At 38.1% G+C, this 13,110-nt stretch overlaps 1 protein-coding gene across 5 annotated transcripts in view; it reads left to right on the top strand.

Annotated features, from left to right (window-relative positions):
* LOC592072 (AP-2 complex subunit alpha-2) overlaps positions 1–13,110 on the top strand; it is a 63,594-nt gene that overhangs the window by 24,469 nt on the left and 26,015 nt on the right. For 4 of the 5 annotated variants that reach the window (XM_030989377.1, XM_030989380.1, XM_030989378.1 and 1 more), the window contains exons 4-9: positions 7,046–7,188; positions 8,026–8,219; positions 9,067–9,196; positions 9,979–10,080; positions 10,725–10,895; positions 12,412–12,500. In XM_030989377.1, coding sequence (XP_030845237.1) covers positions 7,046–7,188; positions 8,026–8,219; positions 9,067–9,196; positions 9,979–10,080; positions 10,725–10,895; positions 12,412–12,500 — 829 coding nt within the window. Of the gene's footprint in view, positions 1–7,045; positions 7,189–8,025; positions 8,220–9,066; positions 9,197–9,241; positions 9,359–9,978; positions 10,081–10,724; positions 10,896–12,411; positions 12,501–13,110 lie in introns of those variants that run through there. The other variant, XM_030989381.1, reaches the window with a different exon arrangement.

The raw sequence follows: 13,110 nt of genomic DNA, 5'->3' as shown, positions 1-13,110 counted from the left end.
TTTCTTTTCTGGGTTAAATTGATCACACATAATGTTCTTCAAATTGGCAACTATGATATTTTTCTTTTATCGCTTTAATGATACAATAAAATGCAATGTCTCTGAGAACAACATACAAACGTAAACAAATATTCAGTTTTTATTGAAAAACAAACATTTTAATCTCTCAACGCGTGGCCAATTTAAAGATTTTAAAATCTGTTTTATTTTTTAGAATTCTTTTATCGGTTCAATGATGGAATAAAATGTAATGTCTCTGAAACAATCTACATGTACACTGGCAAGAATGTTGTTGAAATTTGTTACATTTACTTTAAGTCTCTCAACATGTTGCCAACTTAAGGATTTTATAACTTACATGTATTTTCCTTTTTATAAGATTTATAGCATCAAGTGCAATATAGGCATGAAACAAAAATGGATGCACTGCGTGTGGAGATCTGTTCCCCTCCTACTCATGCATCTGGTTTATTTTTTAGGGCTCTGAATAAAAAGTTACTGAACCAAACCACAAAATGTGGAATAGTTGTCGCAAAATGGTTACCGGTAACTGAAAAAGTTGGTATCAACGTTTCTCAGCTCTTGTTGTTATTCATATACCTGTAGCTTCTGGAGGACCAAGCAAAATAAAGAATTCTTTTGCTACATTCTGTTATTAAGGCTTCAAAACAGAATCCCTACAAAATATCAGCCTTGCGTAAAAAAAATTCATCTCTCAAATGACTTCAGCAAATGTTGGAAGTTTGATGATAAATATTACTCTCTAAGTATAAAAACAGCTACTTTAGTGTAGCTTTTTTGATACTCTTATACACAATTATTTTCCTTAATGTTTGCTCTTAAGCCCTAGCCCATTTCAACATTTAAAGGCACACTGCCATACTTGTAGCTCCTTGCTCCCTCTATGTAGAAAACTTCCCCAATCGGTGCCTGTTGGTCCCCCATGATCCTCTTTTTCTTATGTTAAATGAGAGCTGAGTTAATGAGATAGCCACCTGTCACAGTGACCTCGTTGGCTCGCTGTGTGGTCTAATCCCTTCTAGCTGCAGTAGTAACGCCTACCTTTAAACATCTTTCTCAAAATATAGAAGTCCCATTTAAAAAGGGTTTTGTTTTGAAATAACCTACTGTACATGCACCAGTACTCCAAGCTCCTACATGTAGCACCAGTGTGTAACTGTGTGAGTATGGGTCCCTATGAAAGTTGTTAAAGGTAAAGACCAGTATTGGAAACGCCCCAATTTAAAAAAATGAAATGGAAGCTCTCATTACCAATCATGTGAAAGAATATGTTTTGACTAATACATTATGATAAAAACTTTGCCGGGAAACCGCCTACTAATTCATATATTTGGTAAATTTGTTTCTCTCATGGTCTGTGAGAGATATAGGGTAGTCCCATATACATCTTTCTGTGTATAGTGCTTGTAACTTTACGAAGAATGGGCCAAATTTCTTATCATTTCGATGATTCCAGAACCTTGCAGATGCTAGATGCTAGATGATCAACCTTTTCTGATCGATTCAACAACGTTTCTTTCACAATGCAATCGCATGACCAGAACTGGTCTTTACCTTTAAATACTGTATGCATAATGAGATCCATGTTATGGCAATTATCATCATCATGAGGAGAACATTAGCTGAGAGGTTTGACGGTGTCTTGGCTCCAATGTAGCCGAAGGCAGATTAGAACGTTCTGATGATCACCTACATGTACTTGATGAGATGGAAGACGTCATTCACAGTTAGAATGCTGCTCTGTTGCAAACACAGATTAGAACGTTCAGATGATCATCAGTTTGATGAGGAGGGAGCATAAGACCTTATTCACATTTAAAAATAAGAATGCTGCACTGTTGCAAACAGACTATGTTTAGATGATCACAAATTTGATGAGGTGGGAGCGTACAACCTTATTCACAGTTGAAAATAAGAATGATGCACTGTAGCAAACACAGATTAGAACGTTGAGATGATCACCAACTTGATGAGATGAGAGCGTACAACCCTATTCACATTTAAAAATAAGAATGCTGCAATGTTGGAAACACAGACAAGAGTGTTTACCACTTGATGAGGTGAGACTGAGAGCGTAAGACCTAGTTCACAGTCACAAGGTATTAATCTACATTTGCCACTCCATACCCAGGACATACCCAGGAGAGAAATGGCAACCTGGTAGGATGACAAAAGCCTTTGTGTTACTACTTGTAATATGCCCTCATGGTGACCATATGGTAGGAATACTCCCCAGGGAGTGGAGATGGTGCACATTGCGTGTGAAAAAAACCGATGACTGGGGTAATAATATCTGTCAAGCGATTAAAGACGGTGTTTCGTATTAAGCGCTTTATAAATCTAGATTATCTTGTGCGCAAATACAGGGCCCCATTTTGCAAAACTTGTCATCAGTGACAAATGACAGTTTTCTGTTATAAGCTAGTGAAATCCTTCCTTCTGATTGGTTATAGATTTGTCACTGATTTTTGTCATTTGTCATTGAAAAAAAGGCTTTGTGAAACGGGTCCCTGGTCTCAGAAGAGAGCTTCTCCTTTCGCGAGTCTGAACTAGGCCCAATAACCACCGTGTTGTGAAAAAGGACACCGCTACAAGACATCTATTTTGTCTGTTAAGCCCTACAGGAACTCTTTCATAATTTGGAGTGGAAAGAGCAGGCTCAGATTTCTCCCCCCTGCAAAACATGATACATGTACCATGACCATATTTCTTTCAACCTCCCACTCTCTCTCTTTTTTTCTCTGAGATGAGTTTGCTGGCAAAGAAGCCACTGTATGCATTTTCAGTGTCTCCACTGACAGACTGTAGAAATATTAAAGTTCAAGCATTACGTCTACATATTTAAAATTTCTCTTACACAGTTTTTAACAAAGCATGTATCGTCCATTGTATTCTAAAATTGCTTCAAAATATTATTTCTCTATACATTTTCCATGAGCTCTCTATTTCTATTCACTACCCACTCTCCCTATCTCTGTCTCTCTCTCTTCTCTCTCCCTATCTATATTTCTCTCTCTTTCTCTCTCTCTCTCTCTCTCTCTCTCTCATTCTGTCTGTCTCTCTCTCATTCTGTCTCTCTCTCTTACTCTTTCTCTGTCTCTCTGTCTCTCTGTTTTCTCTCTATCTCTCTCTCATTCTCTCTCTCTTTCTTTTTCTCTGTCTCTGTCTCTGTCTTTCTTTTTCACTGTCTCTCTCTCTCTCTCTGTCTCTCCCTCTCTCTCTTTCTCCCCTTTCCCTTTCTTGAATTGAATCCCTAAATACATTATCCTTGGAAATCTCATCAAAAGAGATTCTTGCGATGATTATTACAGTGTAGCTGCCTTAATATTCATGATTTCATTAACAGTTGCCCTTTCTCAAAGCCTACATCTAAATGGCAGAGAAAAGGGTACAGACGAGTACTGTATCTGCAGTAGGCTGCAGTAGGCTGCAGCAGGCACTTTAGCAGGGAAGAGACGCAAGATTTGTTGATGCTGCTGCAGCTGCAGGGGGGGGGGGGGGGGGGGTCTGATGAAGGAAAAAATATCCCCCCCCCCAAAAAAAAAGAAGAAAATTTAGGTTTAATATCGTATTTTCAGACGCCATTTATGCCAATAATAGGGAGGGGCACACTTTGATCGCTATGTACTTTTGATGTGTTTAATGGAAAGAAAAAAAAATATGTATATTGAAATATCAATGTGAGTAAAGCAATCTTATGGTCATAAATCCTAAATCCTTTAATAAACAGCTCCCTCGAACATTAAGGTACTTTTTTAAAGGGATCCGGTAACTTTGTCTCAGATTCTGAAACAAAATTCTGGATTCAGCTCATGATGCAATGATAATTATAAACCTTTAGGTCAGTCAGGAACCCCATGACTTTTACAAGCCGATGGCCTGTCTGATTATCAAGATATTTATGATTGGAATTACAAATTTTGAAAACCGTTCGCCTGACGGTTTTCATAACACTACAGTCTATTGGGGAAAACGAGTATGGTAAAACTGGTCACTCAAAGATTTTTACTTTTTTGAGGCACTTCTTGATCATTTTGAAGCGCAATTTTTTTAGGGCTTCAATATTACATCATATCACAGACACTGATAACACGTAGGGCCGTGTATCTCAGATTTAACATTGTTAAACGATCCCTTTAAACACTGGTTGTTCATGTTGCACTTCTACCTCTCACTGTGTATCATCAGATGATGCACATGTGTACACACATAATGTACATACAGGTATAATCCTGTCATGAATATATTTGAATTTCTAGCATTCAATATCTCTCTCTCTCTCTACATCTAAGACTCTGTATCACTGCATGTTAATGGTAATTGGAGCGAGAAAAGAACTGGAATTTATCATCCAACACCTCATGAATATTCATCGTCAATCCGGGGTGTATGATTACCGCGACACGACTCGGCGTGTAATTGATTTGCACGCATGGAGCCCCGATCCTCGCAAACAACAGGCCGGCCACCCCCGTACTCCAAGCCCTCCCAGTCTCATTCGCGGCTTTGTTTTGTCGTATTGATTTTGTCTCCACGAGCATTTAGCATGCAGTTGAAGCAGAGCCAGCTGAGGGCATTTTCCATTATGATGTCGTGTGTCGAGTCGAACAAGAGGAGGACTTTAGGTGTCTACCTGTCCTACAGGAAATTTGACATTTCTTGGTCGATTGGGTTTGAGGTCATATGAAATGAAATTGTCAGTTTTTTTGCCCCACATCTGGTATATTCGGCAGTGTGTATTCTCCATGCGTTAATATGCATCCATGCTTTTTATAGTCAGAAAGGTTATATCTGGTAATGATGTTACGTGCGTCATACATGTAGGTGAAAGTATGACTTTTTGAATTGTATTATTTCACAATATACATCATGATGTTGGTCATGTATGATAGTATTTTGGAATAAAGGATCAAATAACTTAATTATTTGTGTCAGAAATGCAATATACTTATGTATTGAAATATTCTTTTTCCTTTTTTGTACATGCAGGAAATAATGGTAAATTGAGAAATCATTTCTGAAGGAAATGAAAAACGGATCACTTTTGAGCTCACTACTGCCTCTCAAGAGATATATCAGGAATTGGTCCTTAATCAAAGTGGCATTGAATATCATAGTGTAAACAAAGAAATACAAAATAAAATAATATTTTAATGTTTTTTTTTGTAATGATCAAATTATTTTATTACAATAATTAAGATCTGATGTTGGGAATTAATTTACTACAAGACAGCAACAAGTATAATATCGTCTTTGTGGGTTAACTGAAAGACTGGATGTGTCAAAGAGAGAGGAAGAGAATGTTGGAGAGACAGAAGACTACTAGTGAATGGTGATTTAGTACATATGAAAAATGTGCTCTGATTGTTGTGTTTAGCTTTCTTTTGGCAATCGACAGTTTGAATCTTGCCTGCAACAGAAAGAAATATATATTTCTAAGACATTCATACATGTATATCCAGAAGTAGATCATTCAGGATGTAGTAACTAATGATATTCCCTAAACCTTTGGGATGGATGGATGCACTATTTAAATGTAGCAATTATGTGTATTATTATTATCAATATTCAACAAATGATCATTAATACATATGAAAGGTCATCTTCAGTTCAAGATAATTTTTTTTATTTTTATGCCTCCGCCACCGAAGGTGGTGCCGGAGGCATCATGTTTTCGGGTTGTCCGTCCGTACGTCCGTACGTCTGTACGTCCGTCCGTACGTCCGTACGTCCGTCCCGTTTGACCGTTATCACAATATCTCAAGAACCATTTAAGATTTAAACTTAAGACTCGGGAATAGTATTTATCACCATAGGAAGACGATCTGATTAGATTTTGGAGTACGTAGGTCAAAGGTCACAGGTCACAGAGGTCAACTTATGAAATTCCTTGTATTGAGTTTGTTAGCGCGATATCTCAAGAACCATTTGAGATTTAAACTTCAAACTTAAGGATAGTATGTATCACCATAGGAAGACGATCTGATTAGATTTTGGAGCACGTATGTCAAAGGTCAAGGGTCACAGAGGTCAACTTATGAAATTCCATACATTGAGATTGTTATCATGATATCTCAAGAACCACTGGAGATTTAAACTTCAAACTTAGTGATAGTGTGTATCACTATAGGAAAACAATCTGATTACATTTTGGAGCACGTAGGTCAAAGGTCAAGGGTCATAGAGGTCAACTTATGAAATTCCATACATTGAGATTGTTATCATGATATCTCAAGAACCACTGGAGATGTAAAAACTTCAAACTTAAGGATAGTATGTATCACCATAGGAAGACGATCTGATTAGATTTTGGAGCACGTAGGTCAAAGGTCAAGGGTCACAGAGGTCAACTTATGAAATTCCATACATTGAGATTGTTATCATAATATCTCAAGAACCACTTGAGATTTAAACTTCAAACTTAATGATAGTGTGTATCACCATAGGAAGACAATCTGATTAGATTTTGGAGCACGTAGGTCAAAGGTCAAGGGTCACAGAGGTCAACTTATGAAATTCCATACATTGAGATCGTTATCGCGATATCTCAAGAACCACTGGAGAATTTTCACTTCAAACTTAATGATAGTATGTATCACCATATCATAATATCTCAAGAACCACTGGAGATTTAAACTTCAAACTTAATGATAGTGTGTATCACCATAGGAAGACAATCTGATTAGATTTTGGAGCACGTAGGTCAAAGGTCAAGGGTCACAGAGGTCAACTTATGAAATTCCATACATTGAGATTGTTATCATGATATCTCAAGAACCACTGGAGATTTAAACTCCAAACTTGTTTAAATTGCTCTATGGCGGAGGCATCATTTTCGACTGCGCGCAGTCAAAATTCCATCTAGTTTTGTTATTATTATTTATATATTTTTTTTGTCTTTCTCAACCAGAGATAAAACATAGTAAGAAGAAGAAGGGGACAAAAAAAAGACTAGAAATCTTGTGTTTCACAGTACCTTTAATTTCTTTATGTTTTCATTCTTTTTTGTTCTCTCTCTTTTCAGGAGACAAAACGCTGGATGGATATCAGAAGAAGAAATATGTGTGCAAGCTTCTCTTCATATTCCTGCTTGGCCACGATATTGACTTTGGGCACATGGAAGCAGTCAACCTTCTCAGCAGTAACAAATACACAGAAAAACAAATAGTAAGTACTGTCTTTATTACTTCTTTAATCGATAATTATGCTGCAACAAATTGGCGATGCATGAATCAAATGTGTTCATTTTATGGAATCATCAATTTTGATATGAGGGAAATCACAGACAAGAGAATGTGTTAATTTTAGAGAGCTTACAGTTCCCCAACTCTTCGCCTGCAGAATTAGGTCAATTGGGTCCATTTTATGACTTCAATGTGCAGTTGTGTATCTATAAAACATTGCTTACGAACAGTACTGTCACAGATTTTGAACGGCGGCAAAACAAGGGTGAACGCCTTCGAGAATTCTGCTATGAGCGATGAGCTCGTCAAAAATATGACCGCATACGTCACAGTCCTCTAGTGAACATGCAAATCCAAAAGTCCCTAATGGGCGTAGTATTCGTTCGCCGCTTGTATGCTGCAACCCATACCAGAAGAGTACTTATTTGATCATGGGAAAAGGTAAAAAAAAAAAGGGTCATGGATTATGGAAAGTCATGGAATTTGGTTCACACATTTCTGTGGAAACCCTGAAAAAGACAACATTTTTTACCCTGACCCTTGTTCTTGCTAACCCATATATTCTTGTGACCGTTGTTCTTGCTGACCTTTGTTACTGCTGACCTTTGTTCTTGCTGACCTTTGTTCCTGCTGACCTTTGTTCTTGCTGACCTTTTTACTTGTGACCTTTTTACTTGTGACCTTTGTTCTTGCTGACCTTTTTACTTGTGACCTTTGTTCTTGCTGACCTTTTTACTTGTGACCTTTGTTCTTGCTGACCGTTTTTTAAAACTTTGTTCTTGCTGACCTATGTTTTTTTCGCTGACCTTTGTTCTTGCAGGGTTACTTGTTCATCTCAGTGCTTGTGAGTGAGAGCAGCGAACTGATGCAGCTGGTTATTCAGAGCATCAAAAAAGACCTCAACAGCAGAAATGCAGTCAACATCAACCTGGCCCTCCATTGCATAGCAAACATCGGCAGCAAAGCTATGGCAGAGAACCTCGGAAAAGAAGTACCAAAGCTGCTCGTATCTGCGTAAGTATCTTGGGAGGATGTGATGGTGATGAGGAGGAAGAAGAGGAAGGGGGGGTGTCGGTGATGATGATGGTGATAAGGATGGTGATGATGATGATGTGGATTTTGTTAATCAGGTGATGATGATGATGATGATGATGTTGATGATGATGATGGTGAAGACGACGACGACGACGACGACGATGATGATGATGATGGTGATGATGGTTGTGAAGATGATGGTGATGATGGTTGTGATGATGATGATGATGATGGTGATGATGATGATGAGGAGGATGATGAGGAGGACGATGAGGATAATGAAAATGATACTGGTGATGATAGTGAAGATGATGATGATGGTTATCATGGTGTATGGCCTTAAATGTAATGATGGATAGAAATTCTTTAAAATTTTGATATATTTGGATGCCCCTGTGGATTTATGATAAGCACTAGAAAATTGAGCCCCTAAAACACACCTGCTTTCGAGCAAATTGAATAATAAAAATGCACCGGTGCTCCCAGTAAGTTTCATTCCATGGTATCTGCAACCAGAAAAATATCAGAATATGCAGTTCTGATATATAATTTCCAAACACGAATAGCATATCGGCGATTGTAGTCAAGAAGCATTGTTTTAAAGCTAAGGTAATATCAGTCTTGACAGGGAGCTATACAACATAGAGAGTTTATTATTTACAGTTTCATCACGTACTCTAACACTTGATTTCAACTACGACCAACGATCATTGAATATTGTAAAATTGCATATGCTTTCAATATGTTCATCTGAACCAAATTCATGACCCCACCTCACAGTAAAACAACCATCCCCTTCTCTACATCCTCTCTCCTATCCATGCAGTGACACCATTGACCAAGTGAAACAGAGTGCATCGCTATGCCTGCTGCGTCTCTACCGTACGTGCAATGATTCGATACCCAGTGGGGAGTGGCAAGCCAGAGTCATACACCTACTCAATGATCAACACATGGTAAGAAAACCCTTCACCTTTGACCCTTTGACCTTTGATCTTTGACTTTGGTTTATCTTTGATATCTATGGGTCTGTTTATACCGTACCTACGTGCAATGATTTGATACCCAGTGGGGAATGGCAAGCCAGAGTCATAAACCTACTCAATGATCAACACATGGTAAGCCGACTCTTCACCTCTGACCTTTGACCTTTCACTTAAAAAAAAATAATCTTAGATCTCTTTGGCGCTGTATGTCTTTATTCATGTGGGGTCTGTTTTTCCGTCCCTGGCGATCTTTGTCTGTTTTCTATCTGTCTCTCTCCCTTCAGTTTCTCAGGTGTCTTAATCACTTTTAATCAATTTTTCCTTTCTGTCTGCCTCATTGTTTGTTTTACCGGACTGCTAAGAAGTAAGCGACTAGAGTGTTTGTGTGTATTGGGTTTTTACAGACGTGTATCAATCAGATATGATTATTTACGTCTGGGACCGACCTTTAAACGTCACCATCCGAAAAACGTGACTCAGTTTCGAACCTGCGTCCTCGGCTGAATCAGTTTGTAACTTCCACTTTTTAGCTGGATTACAGGCGCACGCCACGACGCCTAGAGAACCGACAGCTTTTAGTCTTCTCCTAGGGACTTGGTAATGGGAATTAATGCCTTACCAAATGGAACTAGGGCATTGACTTTGATTTCAAATATTTTTTCACCCAGTAAGATTTCTATCATTATTTGTTAAATGATAAGATTTTGAATATGTTTTCGCCCCGTAATATTTCTCCCAATTTTGTTGTTTAGGGCGTGGTCACTGCTGCATCCAGTCTCATCTATGATCTGTGCTTAAAGAACCCAGACGAGTACAAGGGCTGTATCTCATTAGCTGTCTCAAGACTTAGTAGGGTAAGTCGGTCATCATATCTTTACTTAAAGGGATTGGGCCTCAGATTCTTAACAAAAATCCTGGATTTAGCTCATGCTGCAATCATAATTATAAACCTTTAGGTCATACGTGAATCCCATGACTTTTACAAGCCAATCACCTGTCTGATTACCAAGATATTCTTTATCGTAACGGTTTTTATAACACTGCAGTCTATTGGGGAAAACGAGTAGGGTAAAACCGGTCACTCAAATATTTTTTACTTTTTTGAGGCACTTCTTGATCATTTTGAAGCGCCTTTTTTTAGGGCTTCAATATTACTCCATATCACAGACGCTGATAACACGTAGAGCCATGCATCACAGATTTTTTAAAATGGAAACATTGTTTAATAAACAAATGCCTTAAATCTCTTTTCTAGTGATACATCAGTTGACATATTTGTGATTTTCTTTGAATTTCCACTTTAAGTTTCATTCCGTTTCAGTGAATTCCGTTGCAGGGATACCAGTATTCAGGCTATTGTTTGATTTCAGCCCCTTTCACCTCTACATCTTATGATTTTTAATAGCAATACAACATCTTTTTTTTAAAGGCCTTATGATGTCAAACTCCCACTGAGAACTCACTACTATGTGCTCTTTAATTTCTTTTCCCCCCGTAGATCGTAACATCATCATACACAGACTTGCAGGACTACACATACTACTTTGTGCCTGCCCCGTGGCTGGCGGTCAAGCTCCTGCGTCTCTTACAGCTCTACGGACCGCCGGACGACCCCGCGGTCAGGGGCAGACTCACGGAATGCCTGGAGACCATACTGAATAAAGCACAGGTAAAGATGAGATGTTCAAACTCGATTCATCAATAAATAAGAAAAATCATTTATATAAACATTTTATAATAATATTTATTAATCCAGGGCTTACAGAACATTTTTGAAAATATATCACAATTTCCTACAATGTTACATCATTCTTTTGATTTTATAGCAGTATCGTGTGCATAAATAATATATTCAAATTTATCAGAAGCTTTCTTAACCCTTACTGTACTGGGCTATTTTGAGCACCCTCTGACTGGGGGGGGGGGGGGGGGGGGGCCTGGGATGCCCCCCCCCTATGATCTCGGCCGTCGAATGTCCGATGAACATATTTGTAGATATTTACGTAAGGAACAAGATGGTATAATTAGTTTTTTCCTAATAGGCAAATTTTTGTCGTTATAGCCTAATTAATTATGCAAAATGCTAATTTTATGCATATTACAGAAAATGCTACATATTTGTCCGTAGACTTGTGAAGAATCTTGAAAATGTATTGAATTAATGTTTCCTTCATCTCAAATTCATGAGGTTTCATTATTTTTATGATATTTGAAAATGCATAGGTTAATTTGCATAAATTATGAATATGCAAATTACGCATTCATGAATATCAAATCAGGAACTATATTTAGGGAACTAGAATCATTACAAAAATTGTCAGACTCCACTTTTTGAATGTTGAAACTCATTATTCATATGAAACTTCTTTTCTAACACAAAATAGTTATTTGATGTAATTAATAATGATAATTTATGCAAATTTGATGCGATTTTCTACTATTTATTTTCTTATGTATTTTATTGTTTTTTATTTCTTATTATATCTATTGTTTTATTTCTAATGTATTCTTTTGTTCTGGAATACATCAAGTTACTCTGAGAAACATATAAAAGCAATTTTATATCAATTCATATCTTCACATTTCTGCTTGTACACGAATATATGCAATTATAGCACTTTTTTGATTGACATGCGCATACTAATTGTTATGTAACACCTTACAGGTATATCCGATTTTGACGAAAATGGTATCAAAATGTGCGCAAGTCTTGAGGGGAAAAAGTCATGAAACGACAATTCAAAATTCCAAGCGGTTGCAGCGCGATCTCCGAAAATGTCGAGGGGGGGGGGGCCTGGGAGGCCCCCCCCTCGACATCTTCGACAGTAAGGGTTAATGTCATTAATATATAGCAAAAATAATAGGGGACCAAGGATTGACCCTTAGGTAACACCGTGAGTAATACAAGATACACTGTCGCTCATATAGTTGGAATATTTTTTTTACCCCAATTTATGGAATTATTTTGACAATGATTTTTTCCTAATAGATCTAGATAATAGTATACATTCTCAGATTTTATTGAATAATAATTTGATCCTGGGGCCTCACAGTTACGAGGCCCTTGCTTTGCCACTGAACCATGACTGTACGCAGCGGGGCTAGGGTAGGGGGCTGTTCCTACAAATAAAAAACAACAAAGAAAATGCAATAAATTTTTTTTTTGATATATTTTGTTCATTTAGGAGCCACCAAAGTCCAAGAAAGTCCAGCATTCCAACTCCAAGAATGCCGTCCTGTTTGAGGCCATCAATCTCATCATACATCACGATAGGTAACGGAAGGAAAGCAGTGTGTGAATAAGAGAGAGAGAGAGAGAGAGAGAGAGAGAGAGAAAGAGAGATAGGTACTGTAAGGGAAGGAAAGCAGTATATGGAGTGTGAGAATGTGAGGGGAGTGTAATGAGAGAGAGATAGAGAAAGAGAGAGAAAGAGAGAGAGGGGAGAGACAGAGAGAGAGAGACAGACAGACGGACAGAAAGAGACAGACAGAGACAGACAGAGACAGACAGAGAGACAGACAGACAGACGGACAGAAAGAGACAGACAGAGACAGACAGAGACAGACAGAGACAGACAGAGAGACAGACAGACAGACAGACAGACGGACAGAAAGAGACAGACAGAGACAGACAGAGAGACAGACAGACGGACAGAAAGAGACAGAAAGAGACAGACAGAGACAGACAGAGACAGACAGAGAGAGAATAGTACAAATATTAAAGTAGAAGGAACATTTTAGCGGGGGGGGGGGGGGGGGAGAGAAGGAAAAAATCAACTAAAAGGGAATTTGAAGATTTGTTGATAGGCGCATGTTTGAAGACGACAGATACAACATGAAGAGATGGAAAGAGCTGAGACGTAGAAGGCAACATGAGAGCTCTA

Source organism: Strongylocentrotus purpuratus, unplaced genomic scaffold (genome assembly GCF_000002235.5).
Source record: "Strongylocentrotus purpuratus isolate Spur 01 unplaced genomic scaffold, Spur_5.0 spur5_scaffold_18, whole genome shotgun sequence".
Lineage (NCBI taxonomy): Eukaryota > Metazoa > Echinodermata > Echinoidea > Camarodonta > Strongylocentrotidae > Strongylocentrotus > Strongylocentrotus purpuratus.
Note: the sequence above shows the minus strand (reverse complement) of the source record. Positions and strands in the feature narration are given on the sequence as shown.